General features: G+C 35.6%; 1 protein-coding gene across 1 annotated transcript in view; it reads right to left on the bottom strand.

Annotated features, from left to right (window-relative positions):
• Positions 1–2,335: 2,335 nt before the first annotated feature.
• LOC133334387 (toll-like receptor 2) overlaps positions 2,336–24,734 on the bottom strand; it is a 47,175-nt gene continuing 24,776 nt past the window's right edge. Inside the window, exons 8-11 of the mRNA XM_061542684.1 lie at positions 13,643–13,789; positions 12,495–12,657; positions 9,883–10,014; positions 2,336–3,096 (exon numbers count right to left, since the gene is read on the bottom strand). Of these exons, the coding sequence (XP_061398668.1) occupies positions 2,336–3,096; positions 9,883–10,014; positions 12,495–12,657; positions 13,643–13,789 (1,203 nt within the window). The remainder of the gene's footprint in view (positions 3,097–9,882; positions 10,015–12,494; positions 12,658–13,642; positions 13,790–24,734) is intronic.

Below are 24,734 nucleotides of genomic sequence, written 5' to 3'. Positions count from 1 at the left end.
AAGCGATATTCCCCAACTTCGAAATTGAACTAAGTTTGCCGTGTTAACGTGTATATATAGCCTCCTTAGCAATGAGGCTGAATGTACAAAAACCCGACAGTGGCACATGATAATAGTTGTCCAAATTAGAAAAAGGTTGATCGTTTTCTTATAAGAAATTCATGAAATTGGTTTTATGGTGTTCAATAAGACTTTGACACGGTGTTCAATAAGACATTGACACCGTAATCTGTTTTGTCTGAAAAGTATGGAATATTTAAAAAAATCTTTCAGATTAGAAAAAATCTTGTTAAATGTTTTAACAGATTTCGTATTAAAAAAATCATAAACAAAAAAGTGTAGTTTTTTATACCTGGAGTGATAACAATAGACAGACGTATTTGCATCAAAAGCATAAACTTGATAGGATTGGCTATTCTTATTCGAAAGGTGCAGAATTTCAAGATACCATCCATACTATGGTGGACTATATTCAAATAGGGGAGAACCTGGAATAAGGAATAAGTAGACTGATATAGAATATCTTCAGATTTCATTTCCGTGGACAAATTGAAGCTAATCATCTGGGTGGTGGAAAATCGCTATGGGAATAAAAGCCGGGGCGAGTATATTAGGAATGCAGAAGGTTAAATTCGCCATTGGCCAAGTTTTTGAGTCATGGCGTGAGGTTTGATGGTGATCCTGCTATTCATGTCGAAAGGACATTATATTTTTATTTCCTGCTATTGCAGTTAATTTTTTTGGGATGACATATTTCAGTCGAATCGAATGTGAACTTTTTTAACATATCCTTCTATATCTTCTTTGTCTTTTGCATCATATTCAAAAAATATTTCGTTGAAATTAAAATTTTACACACAAGTCATAATGCAGTGTATGTGGTGAAGCCATTGCGTATACTTAATATTCAATATGTTGTAATATTAAACGCAACCATGTACATAATTGCAATGTTTCACACATAGGTTAAATTGAAGAAAAAAATTGAATAACATGCATTTTCTCTCGGATAGAGATGGATATTAAGAACTTAGAAGAATAAATTCGTTACAGGTCACGTTTTTAAATTATGATGTGATGACTTGTTTGTTGGTGACTTTGAAAAAAACTATTTTTATTTGCGGCTATTGCAGGTTATTTTTGTGATGCTATATCTTCAGTCAAATGGAATGAGAATTCTTTTTGTAAAATATGCGTGCGTCTATTTCGTTTTTTTTTTTTTTTTTTTTTTGAACCTCGAATTATGTATGACAAGACAATATTTTTGACCTCTACAAAAATATCGCGCATACGATTTTATATAGGGTTCTAAAATTCATTAAATGGATTATTACACCTTCCACATTTTCTCGATACTTGGTCAGAAAACCAATCCCCTAAATTTTGTTGCACAATGTAATTTTTTTCCGAATAGCATGGAATTTCGTTGGTCATATTTTGCATCGAACTTAAATGTAAATATTTTCGTTTTTTGTGGTTTCTTTAAAATCGATCGATTTTTTTCGTAAAACTAAAATTAAAATTTCACTTGAAATTTTTGTCGATTTTTTTTGGTTTAACCCAAAAAATTTTAAATTCAACATAATTACATTGCAATTATTTGATTGTTATATGTAAATATTATATACATCGTGTGTGTGTATATATATAAATATATAGTTTGTGGTCAGTTTAGTTAATTTGCAAGTATTTCATTTGAAATTTTATATTGACAAACCAAAAAAAAAAGGACGAACAAAATCAACCAACTGACATTTTTGTTGTAATTTTTTCCCCGGTTCATGAACACTCACGAGTATTGTACAGTAATGGACAGCATTGGTGTATGGCAGACCGACAGACAAACCGAACGAAAGGGGGAGTGATGGACAGGCCATACACCATATGCTTTTGTTCTTCCATTGTTATTTGAATTGGTGTATGATAATGTTGGTGATAATTGTGTATGTGTTGGAATGTATTGTTTTATATATGTGTGTGTGTATATTATACCTACAGTGGTTGTAAACATTCATTCATACCAACTAATAATGATGATGATGGCGATGATGACGCTGTTACATTTTGTTTTTGTACAATGGAATGGAATGATTATTACTCTGGATCAGTGCTAAGAGAGTAGTTAAATGTAGTAGCATCTCTTCCCATTGGGAAAAGTAGTTCATTCACTCATTATCTATGTATGGCTGATGGTTGTGTGTGGTGGTTGTTGTTGCTGTTTCAGCTTCTGCGAATGATAATCTTCGTTTAAATGTGATGGCATCAATGTTGTCGTTGCCATCAGTGATGTTGTGTTGTTTCGCATTGTATTGGAGTGACCCATAATGCTCTGGGGTCAGTTAACGCTGACCAATGGTTCAAGTGTGGTTAAATGCAACAATTGTTGCTGCTGTTGTTGTTGGTGGTGGGGCTGCTGCTGACGTTGCTGTTGTGGCAGTTGCTCGGATGAGATTATTGTGGCCGATGGTGGCGGCAGTACTACAACTATTGCCTCCGGTGGCATTGTATTGCTGCCGCCTCCGCCGCTGAGATGATGTGCTGGTGTTAAGGGTGCACCAAGCATTGTGGCTGTCCCACCAGCTGATGGCGCCCCCGGTGGTATAACTGTGGCAGCAGCCGCCACAGCTGCCTGGGCTGTGGTACTGCCACAGTTAAGAGGTGTTGCTAAGTATCTTAAATTCAAGTTACTACAACTTGAAGATTCCATTGCTGACATTGCAACTCCCGAGGCAATGGCGGAGGAGTTGTTGCCAGTTGCAGATGACATCGTCATCATCATCGTTTGTGGTGGTTTTGTGCTGGGCAATTGTGGTGCCGTCGGTGGTACAACTATCAGTTCATCAATGGTACACACGCGATCATCAATGGGGAATTTGAAATTTATTTCATTGGCCTGGGCCTCAACGTTATCCACGGTGCTGGTCTTGTTGGGATTCAAGGGCTCCGAGGCCATGCTCTCATAGCCATTGCCATTGGCATTTAGGGGTGTTTTTTTCATGCTGCCATTGGTGGGTGATGCTGTGGCCGAGCCATTGCTATGGGCCGTAATGGTTGTGGTGGTCGTTTCCAGATTCTTTTCCAGGCATTTGTCTTCACCTAAAGGTAGTAGAAGGAAACAAAAAAAGAGAAAAGCAAGAAAAACAAAAAATTAATGTTTTATTCTTTTAACAGAAATCAAAAAAGAAACCAAATAAAGTTTTGCACTTTGCAGGGAAAACATAGTCTCATTTGATTTTTCCTCATCAGTTTGTTTGCAATTTTTTTTTTTTTGGTTCGGATTTCTCCCGAAAAAGTTAAACATTTCCCAACACGTAATACATTTCTCCAAGGGATATATAATACAATTGCTCCGCTCTCTCCTACTATCCCTTAAATAAAATTTACTGTTAAATTAACTTAAATTCCTCTTGAGGAAAAGCAAGGCAAAAAAAGAAAACCTAGCAAACTTAACTCAACATCATAATACTTTTTGTGTGAAGTTGTTACGTTGAATTCACATTTGATGGATATTCTGTGGAAATGTGGTTTCATCATCAGTTGCATGTATTTGGGTTTCTGTTTTATTTTGTTTTTGTTGTTTTTAATATATTTCCAAAATGAAAACATTTTCCGGGAAATATTGAGCAGCAACATATTCAAAAAATATTGCATTGAAATTAACATTTTCCACACAACTCATAATGTAGTCTGAGTGTGTGTGTATGTGTGCGTATGTGGGGAAGCCATTGCGTATGCATAATGTTCAATATGTTATAAAATAACACATACGCAACGATGTACATAATTACAATGCTTCACACAGAGATATTTTGAGATTAAATTAAAGAAAAATGGTTTATGAGGTGTTTTTCTATTTTGGGAAAAAGTCTTATTAAAACAGAAAGGAAACAAGTTGAAAAACCAGTGAGCAGAGCAGTATAGTCGGATGGGGCCGATCATACGATACCCTACACAACTTCCATGAAAATCTATCTTTCTGTGGTTCTATATTCTGAGATTGGGCAATATTTCGCGATATTTGCACACTTTTGACTGGCTAGAGGTCAGCAAATGTTACTAATAATCAGTACAGCCCCTCTAATTACTTGTCCAGATTCCCTTCACAGTGGGTTGTGTTGTGATGTTCGGCTTTCGACTCGAAAAGTACAAATAATTAAGTTTTCGGTCCACTTCATCCGAAAAATTATTATCTGATCATCACCTAACATTTTAGGCGTTGTCCTTGACCATAACTGGAACCTCATGGAACATTTCAAAGCGATCAGCGCAATATTTCCGCCCTCCAGTGTGGTAATAGGTTACTAAATAGTATATGAATACGTAAGCACCTGTAAATATTTAAGTGTAATCCCCATAATATAATTGGTATCAATTTCACCCGCTAAATATTGACCGATCTTTATCAAAACAGCCATGCTTATTTTTTGGTCCGATCCCCTTCTCCATGCAAAAATTCGCGGTGTTTGGGCCATAATTGCGGCCTCTGGAGCGACCAGAAAAACCGACAAAAAAAGTTTTTGGTCCTTTTCATCCCCTAAATATTAACTGATCTTTACCAAAAACAATAGGGGTCTTCATTGGCCAGAAACCATCCTACATGAAAAATTCCGTGAAGATTGGTCCATAACTGTGGCCTGTATCGTGTTTACAAATATATACAGACGGACGGACACACATTTTAGATCGACTCAGCTAGTCGAGATTGAACATACTTAAAGGTGGGTCTAGGACCAATATTTCGCTTCGTTACAAACTTTTGGGGCTGCACAAAGCAATAATACCCTGACAACATAGTTGTGTAGGGTATAAAAATATATTTTCGAAATATCGATGGGTTTTATATGTAATGATGATTATAAAATAAACACTACTGTAATTATTTTCTTATCCAAAAATGGGGATCTCGAATTTTGAAAAAAATATTCTTAGAGAGTAGAACAAATCTATCGAAATGTCGATGGATTTTATATGTAATGAAGATCATTAAATAAACAGTCGTTCAATTTTTCACCGATAAATATTAACTTCGGCGGGCGGAACTTTGGATATCCTCCACCATAGGTATACTGACAGTTACTTAATTTTTAATTCAATGACGACCGGAAACATTAAATTACTCCAAAAATATAAATTTTAAATTCATTACATTTTATTGACTGTTGACGATGTTTTATTGACTGTTCCGATGTAAGGAATAATGTGGGACTATATGGGAATACAAAGAAATGGACCTATACCAACACTTGTACCAGTCGATTGCTGAAAGTCGCAATTCACACGAAATATTAATTTCAGCACCCCAAATCATGGGCCGATTTTGGTAAGCGATGGTAGGTTGCAACATGTATATAAAATCCTCAAGATAATCAAATTTAGATGGCAAAGTTATATGTGGGGCTATACCTAAAGGATGACCAATATTGATAATGTCATGTAGGAATTACTGAATATTTGTAGTGTATAAACTGACAATTTTGAGTACAGTATATCCCCATACTATGGTGGAATACGGCTATGTGGGCACAATCCTCATTGCGGGGAAAAATCAATTAACTATTTTAATATAAACCAGAGAGCGGAACAGTAAAGGCGGACGGGGCCGACCATATGATACTCTACACAACTTCCACGAAAATCTAACTTTCTGTGGTTCTATATTCTGAGCTTGGGCAATATTTCGCTATATTTGTACACTCTTGACCGACTAGGGGTAAACAAATATTACTAGTATTCAGTTCAATCCTTCTAATTACATTGCCATATTTCTTTCACCGTGGGTTGTGTTGTGATGTTAGGCTTATAATTGTGGTCTATATATCGACTCGAAAAAAGTTTAAGTTGTCGATTCACTTCATACTAAAATCACCGATCACCAACGAAAACTATAGGTGTTGTCCTTGACCATAACTGTAACCTCACGGAACATTTCAAAGGGATCAGCGTTACATTTCCGCTCTCCAGTGTGGTATGGGTTACTAAATAATATCTGAATACGTGAGCACCTGTAAATATGTATCTGTAACTCCCACATCCAAGTACATACGGCAATATAATTGGTATTAATTTCAACGTCAACCACTCCTCTTGTATATATTAAAGAAAATCCATCATCCACCACTCCTCTTGGGGAAAATAAATCCATTTTTTAGGCAGATGGCTGTACTGATAGATTTCTCGTAAATTATCGATCAAACAATTTCAGATTTATGCTTTAAAATGGTGGCATTTAGCAGTAAAAAACTTTTTTGGTTTGGGGCATTCAGTTGCAATTTACAGAGTGTTAAAAATGGAAGTGAACACAGTGAAAACTTCGGTACATTTTACAGTTTTTCTTTGCCAAAGGCGAAAATGCAAGCCAAGCGGCTAAAATTGTGAATGGTGTTTATGGTTCCGATACTGTAACAGCCAATTACATGCAATTTTGGTTTCGTAGATTCCGTTCAGGAATTTTTGATGTTAAAGATGAACTCGCACAGGTAGGCCGGTCGTCGACAATGTCAATAAAATCGGAGAAATTATCAAAGTTGACCGGCATGCTAGCAATCGTAACATCGCCCAGGAGTCAAAAAATCGACCATAAACCTGTTTTAAACCATTTACAATTAACCAGAAACGGCCAGAATTGGGCAACATGAGATGTCTCGTGTTCCACCAGGACAACGCTAGGCCACACACATCTACAGTGACTCGCAAGAAACTTCGGGAGCTTGATTGGGAAGTTTTACTTCATCCGCCATACAGTCAGGACTTGGCACCAAGCGATTATCATATTTTTCTTGCATTGTAAAATTTCTTTAATGATAAAAATTGGTATCTAGGGAGGCTTATGATAATCGACTACTAGAGTTTTTTTGCAAATAGAGAGCAGGGCTTCTTTGAGAGAGGCATTATGAAGTTTCCTTAAAAATGGCAACAAATCATAAAACAAAACGGTGCATATTTGTGCCAAATCGGACATTTAGAAGTATGTTAAAAAAAGTTCCATAGTTCATATAAAAACCAGTAAGGAAAGTAGTAAAGTCGGATTGGGCCGACTATATGATACCCTTCACCACTTTGGTTATATTATACATATGTATCCGAAAAGACGTCGCCTTTTTGAAGGAATTTTGACATGACATTGAACGAACTTAAATATGTGATTTTTATGTCTTTCTGGAACCTGTGCTAAATCTCGTTTCATTTGGGCAAGTTTAGAGTCGTTTGCGCACAGTGGGACAGATTTATGTAAATCGATTTAAAACAAACTTGACACACGCTATTCTGTATGCTCAATCAGACACCTATTGATTATTTGGTGTACAATTAAGATAAATATATCTGAACCGATTTGAAGCAAACTTGCAAGATATTATTTTATATTAATTTTAGTACGTTGTGTCAATCGGCCCAGCTTTGGATCTTTAGTGCACAATTTACTTAAAATCGGACGAAAATATAACCGTCGAAACTATATATGGGAGCCATATCTAAATCTGAACCGATTTTCACGAAACTTAGCACACGTCATTCTAGACCTAATTCAGTACGCTATGACAAATTTCGTGCAAATCGAATGTTTTTCAGAGACTTTTGGTGCACCAATTACATAAAATCGGGTGAAAATATATATATGTCTAAATCTGACTTTTTCACGTAGCACACGTCATTCTAGACTTAATTCAATACGCTATGCCAAAATTCGTGCAAATCGAAAGATATATATGGGCTTTGGTAGACCATTTACCTAAACTCGGACGAAAATATATATCTAAATCTGAACCGATTTTCACGAAATTTGGCACACGTCATTCTAGACTTAAGTCAATACGCTATGCCAAAATTCGTGCAAATCAAATGATTTTCAGGGACTTTGGTGCACCATTTACCTAAAATCGGGCGAAACTATATATGGGAGCTATATCTAAATCTGAACCGATTTTCTTAGCACACATCATTCTAGACTCAATCCAGTACGCAATACCAAATTTCGTGGAAATCGAATGATATGTAGGTACTGTGGTGCCCCATTTACCTAAAATCGACTATATATGCCAAATCTGTTTTCAATTTCAATAGGATTCAAATAAATGATCTGTGTCAAATTGCATCCAATTCGAATGAAAAACGCGATCTGTACTTTGTTTACAATTTAACATGGACAGACAGACAGACGGACACGCATAAATCGACTTAAAAAGTGATTCTATGCATATTCTCAAAAGGAACAATGTGTCTATCTCGTTTCCTTTCGCCTGTTACACAAATATGCACATAGACATAATACCCTGTACCACAGTGTGGTGAAGGGTATAACAATATACCCTTCATTGGCCAAAACCCATCCTACATGCAAAATTTCGTGAAGATTGTTCCATAGCTGTGGCCTGTATCGTGGTTACAAATTATAATGGACAGACAGACGGACGGACACACATGTCTAGATCGACTCAGCTAGTCGATATATGACGATCGGTATACGTGAAGGTGGGTCTGGGACAAAATTTCGCGGGGTTACAAAATATTGGGGCTGCACAAAGCTATAACCTGACAACATAGTATAAAAATTCAATATACTTCTAAGAAAAAAATATTTTCACTCTCTTTAAGTAAGCCATCAATTCCCTGCAAATGACATTATCAAATAACAACTAACATGGCCACACTTTCGTTGCGCGAAATGACAATAAATTTTATTTATTTTATTGTTGTTCTCTACCCATTTACGCCATGAATTTCGTTGTAGCTTTTTAATTGCTTGAACAAAAAATGTTAATAAAATAAAAACCACCAGAAACCTTACTGAACTGAATGAATGCCAAACAAAAATTCAGTAACTAACAACCACAAACCATTCCGTCGTTCGCTTTTACTTGTTCGGTAATGAAAATATTTTTTGGGCGAAAAAAAAATAAATAAAAAAATGGCTGCACCATAATTTCGCCAACAATATGTTGCGGAAGAAGGGAAAAGTTTGAATTTTGTTTTCGAAAATACAACGAAAAAAGTTGTGCCTTCCTCTTTGGGAACAGTTTTAAGTACCATTAAAAGTAAGAAAATAAATTTTTGATGGTTTTGCTGTTTGTTTGCCTGTTTGTTTGTTGACCGGCCAACCAGCCAGCCAATTGTTTGTTATAACAACGAAAAAAGAGTTTTGCTATAAAAATCACACCAAAATATAAAGAATTGCCGAAATTCTTCAATTTATGCAATGGTGTTGCTACCAATGGATGGATGATGGTAGAGGCAATGGTCTTTGAAACTCGATGCTTTGCCAAAATTAAAAAAAATCAAATCCTGAGAATTGATTGTAGTGTTGCAGTAGTGGCAAAAGTTAAAATGTTATGATGTAGGCACAAACACTCACACACATACAAACACACTCTTGCCAATATACATATATTAAATGGAAACAAATGTTGCAAATATATAATTGAGGAAACAAACTGATGATGATATTTAGTTTTATTTTATACTGGAAAAAGTTTTCAAAACCAACAACTGGGTCAAATCGCATAACAACAATATTTGTATTATTGCCAAATTTAATTTTGTACTGCAATTTAGAGAAGAAAGAAATGAAAAAAATCTGCCTTAAAGCTTTTAGGCACGACACAATGGCAATGTGTTGGATATAGCCGCTTTTTGTTCCATTCTTGCATTTGATTTATTTTAAATCAAATTTTCCATCATTCCTTCTGTGCACAACCTTTTTAGAATTTTTATTAGCAGTTCCAGCCAATAAACAATAGTTGAATTAAAAACTTTTCTCTAAATCAAACTTTGTTTTCCTTTCATTTCGCAGTTTTTGCTGCAAAGTATTTTTTGATTTTTTTTTGGTTTTCTTTGTATTGCATTCCATGCTTATTTGTTTGTTTTTATTAGTCAAGTTTTGAAACTTACTTCCATTAAGATGATCCTCTCGTGTATAGTACCGTGCACGATTTCTCGAAAAACAGATTGCCACTGAGATTATTATGATGGCAATTAGAACAAATATAACACCACCCAGAATGGCAAGAGTGTTGAGACCACCTGTAATAAAATAAAAAAATAGATAGGGAAGAAAATATTAGTAACGGAATCAAATTTTAATAACCAAAAAACAAGTAAAAAAGCGTCAATTTCGGCCTGGCCGAACTTTGGATACCCTCCACCATAGATATATTGACAGGTACTAGAAATGAAAATATAGGAACATAACATAAAAGTGGGCATATACCGATAATTCTACAAACCGATTTATGTAACCCATTATGTACACCAAATACAAACTTCAGCAATTTTTAATGGAGATTTTTCCTAAAATCTGTAATATCCAAAAAGTGGACTGATACTGATAATGCATGGTAGAGTATAAAATCTTCAAACTACTTCAATTTAGAGTACGAAGTTATATGAGGGTATGCCTAAAGGGGGACCAATATTGGTTACATAATGTAGGAAATAGTGAATAATTCGGGATATCATTATATGAGGGCTATGCCTAATTAATGACCGGTATATGCCAATTTTGAACCCAATATTTTAATTTTTTATCTCAATTCTATCAGGTATCACTTTATTGAAGAGATGCCTAAATATCTGCCGATATATTTCATTATAGCCATGTTTGAGTTTTTTTTTTATCACAATATCTTAAGAAGGCCGAATGCTTACAACAGATGACTAAATAGTCTAAATAGAACTCAAAGTACCGAATTTCAGCGAATTCGGTCGAAAAATGCGATCACGATGGTCCTTCAAAAATGATTCTTTAATATTCCACGCCTTATTTTTGGTGGGGGGATTTGAAAATTATTCTTTAAAATACCAAATTTCAGCGATGGTCCTTGAAAAAACGATTCTTTAATAAATCCAAATGTCGAAAATTGGGGGTCCTTGAAAAATGTTTCTTTAGAAAAAATTTACCTATATTTATAATTTTTTGTGGAGAAAATGTTTCTTTACCCAATAAATCCACGCCCTAAATTATAGCCAATTCTTGGTGAAAAATGCTTCTTTAATAAATCCACACCTTGTATTGGTCCTTGCAAAACGTTTTTCTTTAATAAATCCACGCCTTGTATTGGTCCTTGCAAAGATTTCTTCTTTAATAAAACCAATGTACCTTGTAATTTCAGCGAATTTGCAAAAATTTCTTCTTTAATAATTGGGGGTACCACGCCTTAGATGGTCCTTGAAAAATGAAATAGATCCTATATTTACAATTTTTTAATAAGATATACTATTCGATAAGACGTCAAAAATGATTTTTTAATTTCAATCCACGATGGTCCTTGAAAAATTATTCTTTAATAAATCCACGCCTTGGATGGTCCTTGAAAAATTATTCTTTAATAAATCCACGCCTTGGATGGTCCTTGAAAAATTATTCTTTAATAAATCCACGCCTTGGATGGTCCTTGAAAAATTATTCTTTAATAAATCCACGCCTGGGATGGTCCTTGAAAAATGATTCTTTAATAAATCCACGCCTTGGATGGTCCTTGAAAAATGATTCTTTAATAAATCCACGCCTGGGATGGTCCTTGAAAAATGATTCTTTAATGAATCCACGCCTTGGGTAGCCCTTGCAAAAATCTTCTTTAATGAATCCACGCCTTGGGATTCTTTAATGAATCCACGCCTGGGATGGTCCTTGAAAAAATATTCTTTAATAAATCCACGCCTAATTCGGTTCTTGAAAAATGATTATTTAATAAATCCACTCCTTCCATTGGTCCTTCAAAAATGATTCTTTAATAAATCCACGCGTTGCATTGGTCCTTGCAAAAATGTCTTCTTTAATAAATCCACGCCTTGTATTGGTCCTTGCAAAAATTCCTTCTTTAATTAATCCACGCCTTGTATTGGTCCTTGCAAAAATTTCTTCTTTAATAAATCCACGCCTTGTATTGGTCCTTACAAAAATTTCTTCTTTAATAAATCCACACCTTGTATTGGTCCTTGCAAAAATTGTTTCCTTAAATAAATCCATGCCTTGTATTGGTCCTTGCAAAATTTTTTTCTTTAATAAATCCACCCGTTGTATTGGTCCTGGAAAAATGATTCTTTAATAAATCCACACCTTGTATTGGTCCTTGCAAAAATTTCTTCTTTAATAAATCCACGCCTTGTATTGGTCCTTGAAAAAATATTCTTTAATAAATCCACGCCTTGTATTGGTCCTTGAAAAAATATTCTTTAATAAATCCACGCCTTGTATTGGTCCTTGCAAAAATTTCTTCTTTAAAAAAAAAAATTGCAAAAATTTCTTCTTTAATAAATCCACGCCTTGTATTGGTCCTTGCAAAAATTTCTTCTTTAAAAAAAAAAAATTGCAAAAATTTCTTCTTTAATACATCCACGCCTAATTCGGTCCTTGAAAAATGATTATTTAATAAATCCACGCCTGGGATGGTCCTTTAAAAATGAGTCTTTAATAAATCCACGCCTCAGATGGTCCTTGAAAAAATTACGCATAAATTGGACCTTGTTGAAAAATTAAACATATTTTTACCACTTGCACTTACCTGCTTCAAGAAAATTGTGCGATGTACTTGCAGCATTCTGTTCCTCATCGGTAATATATTCCAAACAGGAATCCAGTCCATTTGCATCCAAGTCTGTTATTTCGGCACCCCGTAAAGTTTTTGGTAGAAAACAAATCGGATATGTTTCCCATTTCCATTGTAACTGTTAAGAAAGGAAACGAAATAAAATATAAATACAACAAAAATGTTTATGAAAAATTGTAAAAGGAACACACATACACGCCGTAATATAGCAATAAAATATTACAAATTGTAAATCATAACAAAAAATAAAGGGAGGAGAAAAAACTATTACCCAACTAAACTAAAGAATATTTCTGTAAAGGAAACAAATGCACTGAAACTCCCATGAACTGTTGAGAAATATGAGGGGGAGAACAAAAAAAAAAACTGATAATAGATAACTTCCCTGCACGAAGCACCAACAACTGATAGCTTGCAACAATTGTAGTACGAGACTACAGGAAAAACTACTATGACAAATAACTATTTTCCTTTATACATTTTTTTATTTGAAAAACAAAATTTATTTTGATCTTACAAAATACGGGAAACATCATTTGCATATGAATTTTATGTTTCGTAATTTTCTTGCAGTTCTTTTCTTTTTTATTCGATTTTAAAGTCAAACATTCGCAAGACAAATAGTTGGAGTAGTAGATGCTTCGACCAAAACTTAGCACAAAGCAAAGAAGGAAACAACAAATCTTTCATAATGAATTGCACATTCTTTGGTGGTGGTATGCCGTAAAAATTTTAATTTTTCTGTGGTAAAAAGAAAATTGAAAAAAATCTCCCCAAATTTAAAAATATGAAAAATAATTTAAATATTAAATATAAATGAAATTATATTAAATTTTAAATTTAATAATGAGATAATTGTGAAATTATAGAAATTGAGATAATTGTGAAAGTGACAGTATCAAAAACAAATTATTAATAATTTCGAATGTAATACAAAATAATTTAGACGTCTGATATTTCTTTACACATATAATTTAATGAATATTTAATTATAAAATATTTTATTTTAATTGAATATTTATTTAATCTAATGTTACGAAATTTTATACACACATACAATAGAATTTTCACGTTTTACAATGATTTTTTCTTGAACAACTTACCTGTCGTACAACATCAATTAGTTTGCCCATGTGACATTCATCACATATCAGCGGATTATTATCCAATCGAACATTGCGAATAGCTTGGATACGCAACACAAGTTCTTCATTAATGCCATGTAATTGATTGCGAGAGAGATCGAGGAACTGAAATATAAAGGGAACATAAATAAAATCATTATAGAAAAAATTAAAGTTCGACGGGATCGTCGGACCACCAACCAAGCATAACCACCAATTAAGCTTAACAAACGTTCTTCCATTATCCCTGTAGATTGGAAAGGCGTAGTATCTTCGGACGACCCTTGATATGATATGATAAGTATGTAATTAATATATATGTATATATATATATATATCAACCGACATGTTACACGCCAATCTATACTAAATTATGAATAATCTAAATGCAAAACAATGTGCCGTGCAAAAATTTAATCTCAATCGAATGTTATTTATTTCGTTCGCAATTTGCATAAATTCATACCCTATATTAGCTTTATCGATATCGGAACTGGTTTTAAACACAACTCCGTGCAAGTTATTCAATATAATTCCATTTATTTATTAAACATGTCGAAAGGCCGTAAGTTCCGCCGTGCCAAACTTTTTATAACCCCCAACCTTGAGGTGTGCATGTAAAATATCGCATAGTGGTGGGGATGTAGTATCTCTCTGGCTTTCCTTTTCATTGCAACTCCGATCATATAGCTCATCTCGAAAGAGAAATTAATAAAAAAACATTTACATGAATGATCCTTCGTCCTAAAAAGGCATAAAAACAAAACTCAAAAATTCAGCTTGAGCCCGGCTGGGATTTGAACCCGGGTTCCCATGGCATTTGTTGATGTCCGGCGCCTTAGCGTTCAAAGCCACCTCCTTATCTTCCTAAGGTTGCACAATATGCAGTTGCATACCATTGAAGAAAAATATACAACTTATTAAGTAAAGACATTTGTAAGCCACATTGCCCAATATGCCTGATGAGCCGCTTAACCAACGGCAAAACGCCGGAATGTAGTATCTCTCTGGCTTTCCTTTTCATTACAACTCCGATCATGTAGCTCATCTCGAAAGAGAAATTAATAAAAACATATCTTAGGTCGGGCGGTAAATATATGTAAACTATGTTATTACATTATGTGGTAGTGGTCGTTCATGCTCCGTTCAAAATTATGTTCCAAATTATAGACAAATTAGGAAAATTAAACGGAAAATTGGGATGGGGGTTATTTTAAAACCAGTGAGCGTAGCAGTATAAGGGCCCGACCATATCATACCCTACCACTGAGTTCTAAGTTTCTGCGGATCTATATTTTCATAACATTTCGCACCCTCTTGACCGAGAAGATTTAAACAAAACAGCAAACTCAAAAATTCAGCTTGAGCCCGGCTGGGATTTGAACCCGGGTTCCCATGGCATTTGTTGATGTCCGGCGCCTTAGCGTTCAAAGCCACCTCCTTATCTTCCTAAGGTTGCACAATATGCAGTTGCATACCATTGAAGAAAAATATACAACTTATTAAGTAAAGACATTTGTAAGCCACATTGCCCAATATGCCTGATGAGCCGCTTAACCAACGGCGAAACGCCGGAATGTAGTATCTCTCTGGCTTTCCTTTTCATTACAACTCCGATCATGTAGCTCATCTCGAAAGAGAAATTAATAAAAACATATCTTAGGTCGGGCGGAAAATATATGTAAACTATGTTATTACATTATGTGGTAGTGGTCGTTCATGCTCCGTTCAAAATTATGTTCCAAATTATAGACAAATTAGGAAAATTAAACGGAAAATTGGGATGGGGGTTATTTTAAAACCAGTGAGCGTAGCAGTATAGGGGCCCGACCATATCATACCCTACCACTGAGTTCTAAGTTTCTGCGGATCTATATTTTCATAACATTTCGCACCCTCTTGACCGAGAAGATTTAAACAAAACAGCACCTCGGCAGTATATTTTTCGAATCATGTTTTCAAGGAGTAAAAAATTACTCCATAAAATAAAAAAAAATTATTTGACATGGAAAATTTGTGATGTTCAGATTAAAAATCCCGACCAAAAATCCAGCCATGCAAAATTTCCTAGCCATCAGCGCTACATTTCCACCCTCTAGTTTGGTATTGGTAATACTAAACAAAATCAGAATACGTTAACATCTGTTAACATTAACGTATAACTCTCACCTCCGAGCACTTACAGCAAAAAGAAATCGATTAAGCCGGTCGTCGAAAATGTCGATAAAATCGGGGAAATGATTGAAGTTGACCGGCATGTCAGCAGTCGTAACATCGTTCAGGAGCTAAAAATCGACCATAAAATTGTTTTAAACCATTTACACAAAGCTGGATTCTAAAAGATTCATGGGTGGATTCTTGGGTGCCACACAAATTAACTGAAAAAAATAGGTTGGATCGAATTTCCATCTGCGAAGCCTTGGCCAAACGGAATGAGATAGATCCATTTCTTAAAGGGACGGTGACTGGAGAATATGAAATGGATCACATACGATAACCCTATGCGAAAACGATCGTGGTCAAAGAGCGGTGAAGCACCTTAAGCGAAGGTCAAGGTTCTGCTATGAATTTTGTGGGACTGGAAGGGAATTATTTATTATGAGAACTGGACCGTTTGAAGATAGCAATTGACCAGAAACGGTCAACAGGAGAGGTGTCGTGTTCCACCAGGACAACGCTAGGTCACACACATCAACAGTGACTCGCCAGAAACTTCGGGAGCTTGGTTGGGAAGTTTTAATGCATCCGCCACACAGTCCGGATCTGACACCAAGCGATTATCATTCTATTCTATTGTGAAAATCCAGATTTTTTTGCAAATAGAGAGGAGGACTTCTATGAGAGAGGCATTATGAAGTTACGTGGCAATAAATCATCCAAACAACGGTGCATATTTGCCCCAAATCGGACATTCCGAAGCATGTTAAATAAAGTTGTATAGTTCATATAAAAATAATGGATTTATTTGGCACTTTTCACACAAAAGTCCATTTGACCCACTAAATATTGACCTATCTTCCTCAAAACCGCCATGTTTATTCTTCGGACAGATTTCTTTCCTAGTGTAAACTTTTGTGATATTCGTGTCATAATTGTAGCGTGTAGTTTTTGATACATTTCTATCCCTAAATATTAATCGATCATTACCAAAAGGGTTCACAAAAAGGGTATAGGTCCTCTTTGGCCGGAATCCGTTCTATTCGCTAAATTTCGTGACGTTTGGTTCATAACAGGCCACAGTGTTTATAAACAACAATGAACCGAAGGACAGATGTACGGGACACGCATGTCTAGATCGCCTCTGGTAGTCGATATATGAAAATCGGTATACTAGGAGTAATATTTCGCGGCGTTACAAACCCTCAGGGCCACACAAAGTTGTAATACCCACACAAAATTGTTGTGTAGGGCAGGTACGTAGGGAGGGGGCGGCCCGGGGGCCGAAATTAAATCCTGTGTACGTTGCTGGTGTAGGGTATACAAATCAACCGGTATTGAATGAATTCTGGGTAGAAATTATTTTAGCCACGAGAAATCCGATATGTCAAATTCTAGCCACTTCGATTAGAAAATTGGGCTAAAACCTTAATAATAATGAAAATGGGACGTGTATTTTAGGTTGGACACCAATATGAAAACTTCGATAAAGACAATTTTCGGCAAAGATGTTTATATGAAGAAATGTGATTAAAGCCTTCAAACTACTGACAATGGCGTGCTAGCCTCACATGGGGACTACGTCAAAACATCGGCCTATATCAAATTACACCCACATCGGTACAAAATACGTTTAAAGCCATCGTAATCCAGTTCTATGATATCTATACGAAAACCTGAACCGACATTGATAATTTTTTTGTAAGAAGATTTGTCACCCTATGCGATCCTGCTAACTCAAATTAAAGCCAATTATTTTAAAAACTTGCCCAAAACCCCCAAAATACCGAATATTGGGGATACCATTATATGGAGAAATTTGTAGCTGTAGTGTTAAATGGGGGCTACCCTGTTAAACCAATGCTGATACTTTTTAGTTGGAAGATTTACAAACCAATGATAACGCAATATACCAACTTACGGTCATTTTGGTAGAAAAAAATACCGAATATTGGCAGCTTCCGTTATATGAGAGCTACCCTAAAAAGTGAACCGGTGTATCCCATGTTCCAATTGCAAACATCCTACGAGTAGTAATAATTGGGCCCATTGGGTCCTCTTATGGTAACTACCCCTTCCTATTAAAATTTAAGTTTTATTGAAAAACTACAAAATATCACAATTTTAAAAACATCGTAGAAGTATGTATGTATGTGCAAAATTCAACGTTCAATTTGAACCTTTGGGTTCAGTTATGGTAACTACTCTTTTCCATTCGAATTTCAGATTTTATTTAAGGAAACACCATCCCCCTTACTTTGGCTTCAAATTTCCACGAGTTTCAACCGGCTGTTGTTTTTTTTATACCCTTCACCACACTGTGGTACAGGGTATTATGTCTTTGAGCATATGTTTGTAACAGGCAAAAATAATCGAGATAGACCCATGGTTCCTTTTGAGAATATGTATAGAATCACTTTCTCAGTCGATTTATGCATGTCCGTCCGTCTGTCCATGTTAAATTGTAAACAATTTTTATGACCCGAATTGGATGAAATTTGGCATAGGTCACTTATTTGGCCCAAGGACGAACCCTATTAAAATTGGGAAAAATCGGTCTAGATTTAGATATAGCTCCCATATATATTTTCGTCCGATTTAAGATAAATGAGGTACCAAAGTCCCTAAATATCTTTCGATTTGCACGCAATATACAGCCTACTGAATTAGGTCTAGAATGATGTGTGCCAAGTTTCGTGAAAATCGGTTTAGATTTAGATATAGCTCCCATATATAATTTCGCGCGATTTTAGATAAATGGTGCACCAAAGTCCCTGAAAATCATTTGATTTATACGAATTTTGGCATAGCGTATTGAATTAAGTCTAGAATAACGTGTGCGTGAAAATCGGTTCAGATTTAGATATAGCTTCCATATATATTTTCGTCCGATTTCAGGTAAATGGTGTACCAAAGTCCCTATATATCCATCGATTTGTACGAAATTTGGCATAGCGTACTTGATTAAGTCTAGAACGATGTGTGCTAAATTTCGTGAAAATCGGTTCAGATTTAGTATAGTTCCCATATATAGTTTCGACCGATTTACGGTAAATGGTGTACCAAAGTCCCTATATATCTTTCGATTTGCATGAAATTTGGTATATCCTACTAAATTAGGTCTAGAATGATGTGTGCTATGTTTCCTGAAAATCGGTTCATATTTAGATATAGCTCCCATATATAGTTTCGCCCGATTGTAGGTAAATGGTGCACCAAAGCCCTGAAAATCATTTGATTTGCACGAATTTTGGCATAGCGTATTGAATTACGTCTAAAATGACGTGTGCTATGTTTCGAGAAAATCGGTTCAGCTTTAGATATAGCTTCCATATATAGTTTCGCCCGATTTTAGGTATGGGTATTAAGTCTGGAATGATGTGTACACCTCCTATATATATATATATATATATTCGTCTGATTTTAAGTAAATTGTGCACTAAAGATCCACGACGATTTTCGGATACATATGTACCCAAAGTGGTGTAGGGTATCATATAGTCGGCCCAGTCCGACTTTACTATTTTCCTTACTGGTTTTTTTAATCAAAGAAAAGTCCTTGTTGTCGATGGCTGGCATGTTCTTACCAGAGTATATCTGGCTCTGGTAAGAACTAGGATTATCGAAAATTATTAAAATAGCGTTACTAGACCCGATGCTTTCGGTCATGTAATCGTTCGTTCTCGTTCTCCTAGTTATTTTTGATCCAATCGTTCATCTAGACCGATACGTTCATTGACGAAAGTGACGATTGAACTAAAAAAATCTCAAAAATATTATTTCATGGCAGAACACATTTTCTACTAACATCCTCTGCACTTTATTTCGAAAAAGAAGTTTAAGATTAATCCCTCAAAAATCGTGTCATTTACAGGAAATCTCCGATTTCAAAATAAAAACGTATCAAAAATCATTGTTGGATCACAATAAATCCATTATTGCTTTTATAGACCGCACTTAATCTCAATCTAAATTTAATATTATTGCACACCAAAACTCAATTCTTCATTTGACATAAAAATAAATAAATTTTATTATTTCATAGCAGAACACCAAATGTAATTCATATTTTCTATTGCACATATCTGGTTAATTTAAGCACCCATTAAATTAACCATCTTCAATTACATTATAGAGCTTTAATGTAATAAAAACTAAATGTTTTTTTCTCTCACACATTTACTTCCAATATTTGAAAAAAAAACTCCTCTACCCACTAATACTAAAGGAAAATAAAATGAAATTTTTACAATTAGAATGAGTGCTGGCGGGGCAGTGAAGCGGAGCAATGAAAGAAAAAAATATTTTTATAGCTACAACAGAATCGAGCAGTTGCAGCAGCATAACCAAGTTTGTAATAAAAACTGGTCATTATCAGTCGAGTCAGAGCCAATACGCTATTACTTGGTTGGTGCCATCCTCTCCCGGGGCAATGTTAAAGTGGACAACATTGTCGGAAAAGTTCCATGACCATCGAAAGCAACCAACCAACCAATGCCTTTTGGCAATAACATAAGTGTCAGCATCACAGGAAGCAACTGACATCTTTGGTCATTCAATTCGGAGGACTTACCCCTTTACAGTATCTTCATGGAGAAGAACAGAAAAACCTTTGCTACTTACTTGCATGTGTGTGTGTGTGGCAGTGTAGTTGTACTACATGCTGGTGTATTTTGGTCAGTCGAGATGTATTTGTATTCGTTTTTACTACTCATAAAATTTATTGCTTACTCCCCCACCCGCACCCAATGGTATTGGCTTAATAACAACAACAAGAACGACAGCAGCAGCAGTAACAGTGACTGGGTAACGTATCCTACACTGTAGATATTTTATCCCGAGAGACTATATATGTGGATTTTGTTTGCTTTTTTGTATAACACAACATATCTTCGGAATGTATCTTGGCTATAGAGACACACACATACACATTTGAAACTGGCAGGCAGGCAAGTAAGTAAGCAGGCACGCCAGCAAAGAAACAACAGCTGTAAGCTCTTGTATTTCCTGCTGGTGTTATACAGCCATCCAATCAAAGATATGTGGAGGTACAAGAAACTGAGTATTGTAGATGTTGCTACCAACTGAATTGTTTAAAAACCACCAATATCAGTAATGGGTATGGATGTAAAATTTCCGATGATACAAAGTAATATATCAAGAAGTTGAATATGGTCATTTTAAATTTATTTATCAGATTTGCGATATGATGTTTGACGGATCTATAACCACTTAACGAAAGGAGATAATACGAAAAGTGCGAACAGGAATTTGAAAATTGGTATGGAGATCACTGTTTTTTGTGTAGTCCTAAAGTAGAAAGACATTTTCGGAAATTTGTATGTACTATAAGTTCACAAAAAGTACTAAATGCTACTAAATTTTGTAAAAAGTTTATTGTGTACTGTGTTATTGTTGGTGTATAGGGTTGTGGTTAGGAGATAACTTTGAAAATGAATCTTATAGTGAACGAATATTAGTATATGGTACTAAAATTGGTAGAATGAATGAATTGAGTTAAAATTTTCAAATTAAATATGAGGAACGTTGTTGGTGTTTAGGATTCGGATAAGAGGTAGATCTGTGGTATGACTAGTGTTCAGAAAGTGTAGCCAATGTCAGGATTCCTGCATTTTATGAACGCAATCTATAAAACTTTAAGTACTGGTTTCATATCAAAGAAAGTGAGAAAGAAACAAGTAAAAACCAGTGAGCCGATCAGTATAGTCACACGGGGCCTACCATAAGATACCCTACACAACTACCACGTAACTCTCACTTTTTTTGCGGATGTTTATTCCGAGCCTGGGCAATATTTCGTGATATTTGCACAGTTTTGTCCGTAAAAAAATTAAGTTTTCGGTACACTTCATTCCAAACTTATTATCTGATCATCACCGAAAATTATAGGCGTCCTTGACCATACCTGGATCCCCATGGAAAGTTTCAAAGCGATCAGCGCTATATTTCCGCCCTCTAGTGTAATAATATCTCAATACGTAAGTAAATATTTAAGTGTAACTCCCACATCTGAGTACATACGACCATATAATTGGTATTAAAAGATCAACCATTCCCCTTGGATATACTATCAAGTTCAAGGGTCTTTGCCCTTCAGGGGCAAAAATATAAGCCAAAAATATGACCCTCTAAATATTGACCAATCTTTATCAAAACAGGCATGCTTATTCATTAGCCCGATCCCGTTCTCAATGTAAAATTTCGCGATTTTCGGGCCATAATTACGGCCCCTGGAGCGACCAGAAAACCAGACAAAAATAAAGTTTTTGGTCCATTTCATTCCCTAAATATTAACCAATCTTTACCAAAAACAATAGGGATTTTCATTGGACAGAACCCATCCGTAACTGTGGCCTTTAGCGATTTACAAATTATAATGGACAAACGGACTGGCACACATGTCTAGATCGACTCAGCTAGTCGATATATGACCATCGGTATACTTAAAGGTGGGTCTGGGACCAATATTTCGCGGCGTTACAAGCTCTTGAGGCTGCACAAATAGCTATAATTCCCTGACAACATAGTTGTGTAGGGTATAACAATTCTATGTTCGGCCCGTCCAAACTTGTATATCCTCCATCACAAGGATGACAATTAAAATATCTAAAAAACAAAAAATAAAAAAATGTTAGCTCCTATGAGAAATCTCATGTTATGATAGGACCTTGAACATACCGAAAAATGCGTGAGAAAAAACTGATTAAAATTCTCAAAATATCTAATAATAAGGATGCCGTTATATGGGACTATAATAAAACGGAGATCGATACTAATATTTTTTGTATTTAGATTTGACAGCCAATAAGAATACAAAATACTAAATTCAATGAAACCCCAAAGTACCAAATTACAGCCAAATCAATGGAAAAACGTGCCCAAAATCCCGAAAATACCGAGTATTGAGGATTACCGTTATATAGGGCTACCCTGAATGTTGGGTCAATATTATTCATTTTTGGTACGGATATGTGTCAAAAATGTCCGATAGCTATCAAATTTTGCACAAAATACCCAACTTTTGTTCGATTGAGAAGAAATTTTGTACAACGTATCAAATTGATACTAGAATGTAGTGTGTAAAGATTTGTCGAAATCGGTTCAGATTTAAATATAGCTTCCATAAGGAAGTTAAGCAAGGGGGAGGAGGGGGATGGCTACAGGTTCCGCAAATTAGCAGTGGGAAATGTATTGTAGTTCTTTGCAAATGCCTTGTTGACCATGAAGTCAGGCGCCAACGAACTTCTCATTGAGGTGGTAACGTAATTACTTCGATTTGTCACAAGAGACATTTGGGTATGAAAGGATTTTTGTAAAGAACCAATAAATAGCTTCTGCGGAGAATATCCCAATAAAAAACTAAGGGAAATGATGAGGATCAGTGACGTGATCCGACACTATAGTATTTCCTGCCTTATATTGGGGAGTTTGGGTATGAGTTTTGAACCGAATTTGATATTTTGGATTCCTCATTGGTAGAAAACCTATGTAGGTTTTGATATGTGGTATCAGAAGTAGTTTTGATACGAGATGATAATCTGAATAAAGGCGGCGTCTGAGGATTAAATATAATTTAGAATTGTTGGTAGATGTATTTCAATTATGGCTACTCGGTCGACATTTATAGCACGTATGTTAGAGCCAAAAGAACGGCGACGGCAGCAGGTTGGCAGTATTTTGCTACAGCGGCACGATGAACGGTACCCGGATATAGGCGGCACAAAGAAATTTGGTGCCAGGTTGACACAGCAGCAACACAATGAGAGGTTACGGCACACAGGAGGTTGGCGGCAGCTTGACACAGCGCCGGTTTGATGAAAAATGATGGCACACAGAAGTTTAGCGGCAGCTAGGCCCTAGATAGCAACTACTTCAGCCCCTACCCGAAAGGATGCGACTACTTCCCTGGTAGCCGAGGGCTCATTTTGCAAGCCCACTCGAGTAGACATGGACTACTACACAACTAATTCTGTTGGGAGTTGAGGGCTCTTTTTCAACCCCACTCGACTATTCAGGAGCTACTTCACTGGTATCCGAGGGCTCGTCTTACAATCCCACTCGACTAGACAGCGACTACAACTAATACTTCCCCAGTCAAGGGTTCGTTTTCCAAACCTATTTGACTCCACAGACATCTACAGAAGATTTCCCCGATTATCATAAAAGCACCTCCTTTATATCTGCTGGTGGCCGGTTGTTAAACCGATGTCCGTTTATTAATTATTTTCATTTTTATTATTTTCATCGCAGTAATATTTGATTCTGCGGGTTCTCAACACAACCACTGCGGCACTTTTTCACCTTTACTTTTAAACTAAATACATTGCAACCTTAGAGTATCATATTATCGGCCGAGTTAAGTGATCCTTCAATGATCTGCGTCCATTCTTACGGCAGGTTATTCTACAGGTGGGATCAAAAATAATAAATAGTGGTAGATCTTTGAGCCCCATATATATGTATCTTGATGGTCCTAGGCTCAAGTGGTACGAAGTATTAGTAATGTGGCATTGCGGCAAACAATTTGAATATAAGTCCATATTTCTACCTAGCCCTCTATTGATATAATCAAGATTCTATATTACTTTTTTCAACCTGAGGGATTGTAGAGTACTATCTTGTGTTATCCATCATTTCACTGGAGTTTAAAACATATTGATAAACTTTCCCATGTAAAATATACTCTCAAAATTTCCACATACACACCCAAATGTTTAAAAGTCTATGCATTTTTAATATTCGACGAATGTTGAGTTCTTGTGGTTTTCAAAATGTTTCTGTTATTGCATTTTTACTGTCTAGCCTAGTTATTTGATATATGTATGTGTAGAACTTAAATATTTATAAAATTTTTACAAATAATAACATATACCCACATACATTTACGTATTCG

This window comes from Musca vetustissima, unplaced genomic scaffold (genome assembly GCF_032173495.1).
Source record: "Musca vetustissima isolate MV318-11 ecotype Yass unplaced genomic scaffold, APGP_CSIRO_Mvet_v1 utg36161, whole genome shotgun sequence".
In the NCBI taxonomy this organism is placed as follows: Eukaryota; Metazoa; Arthropoda; class Insecta; order Diptera; family Muscidae; genus Musca; species Musca vetustissima.
The sequence above is the reverse complement of the archived record's forward strand: the minus strand, read 5'-3'. Positions and strand labels throughout refer to the sequence as shown.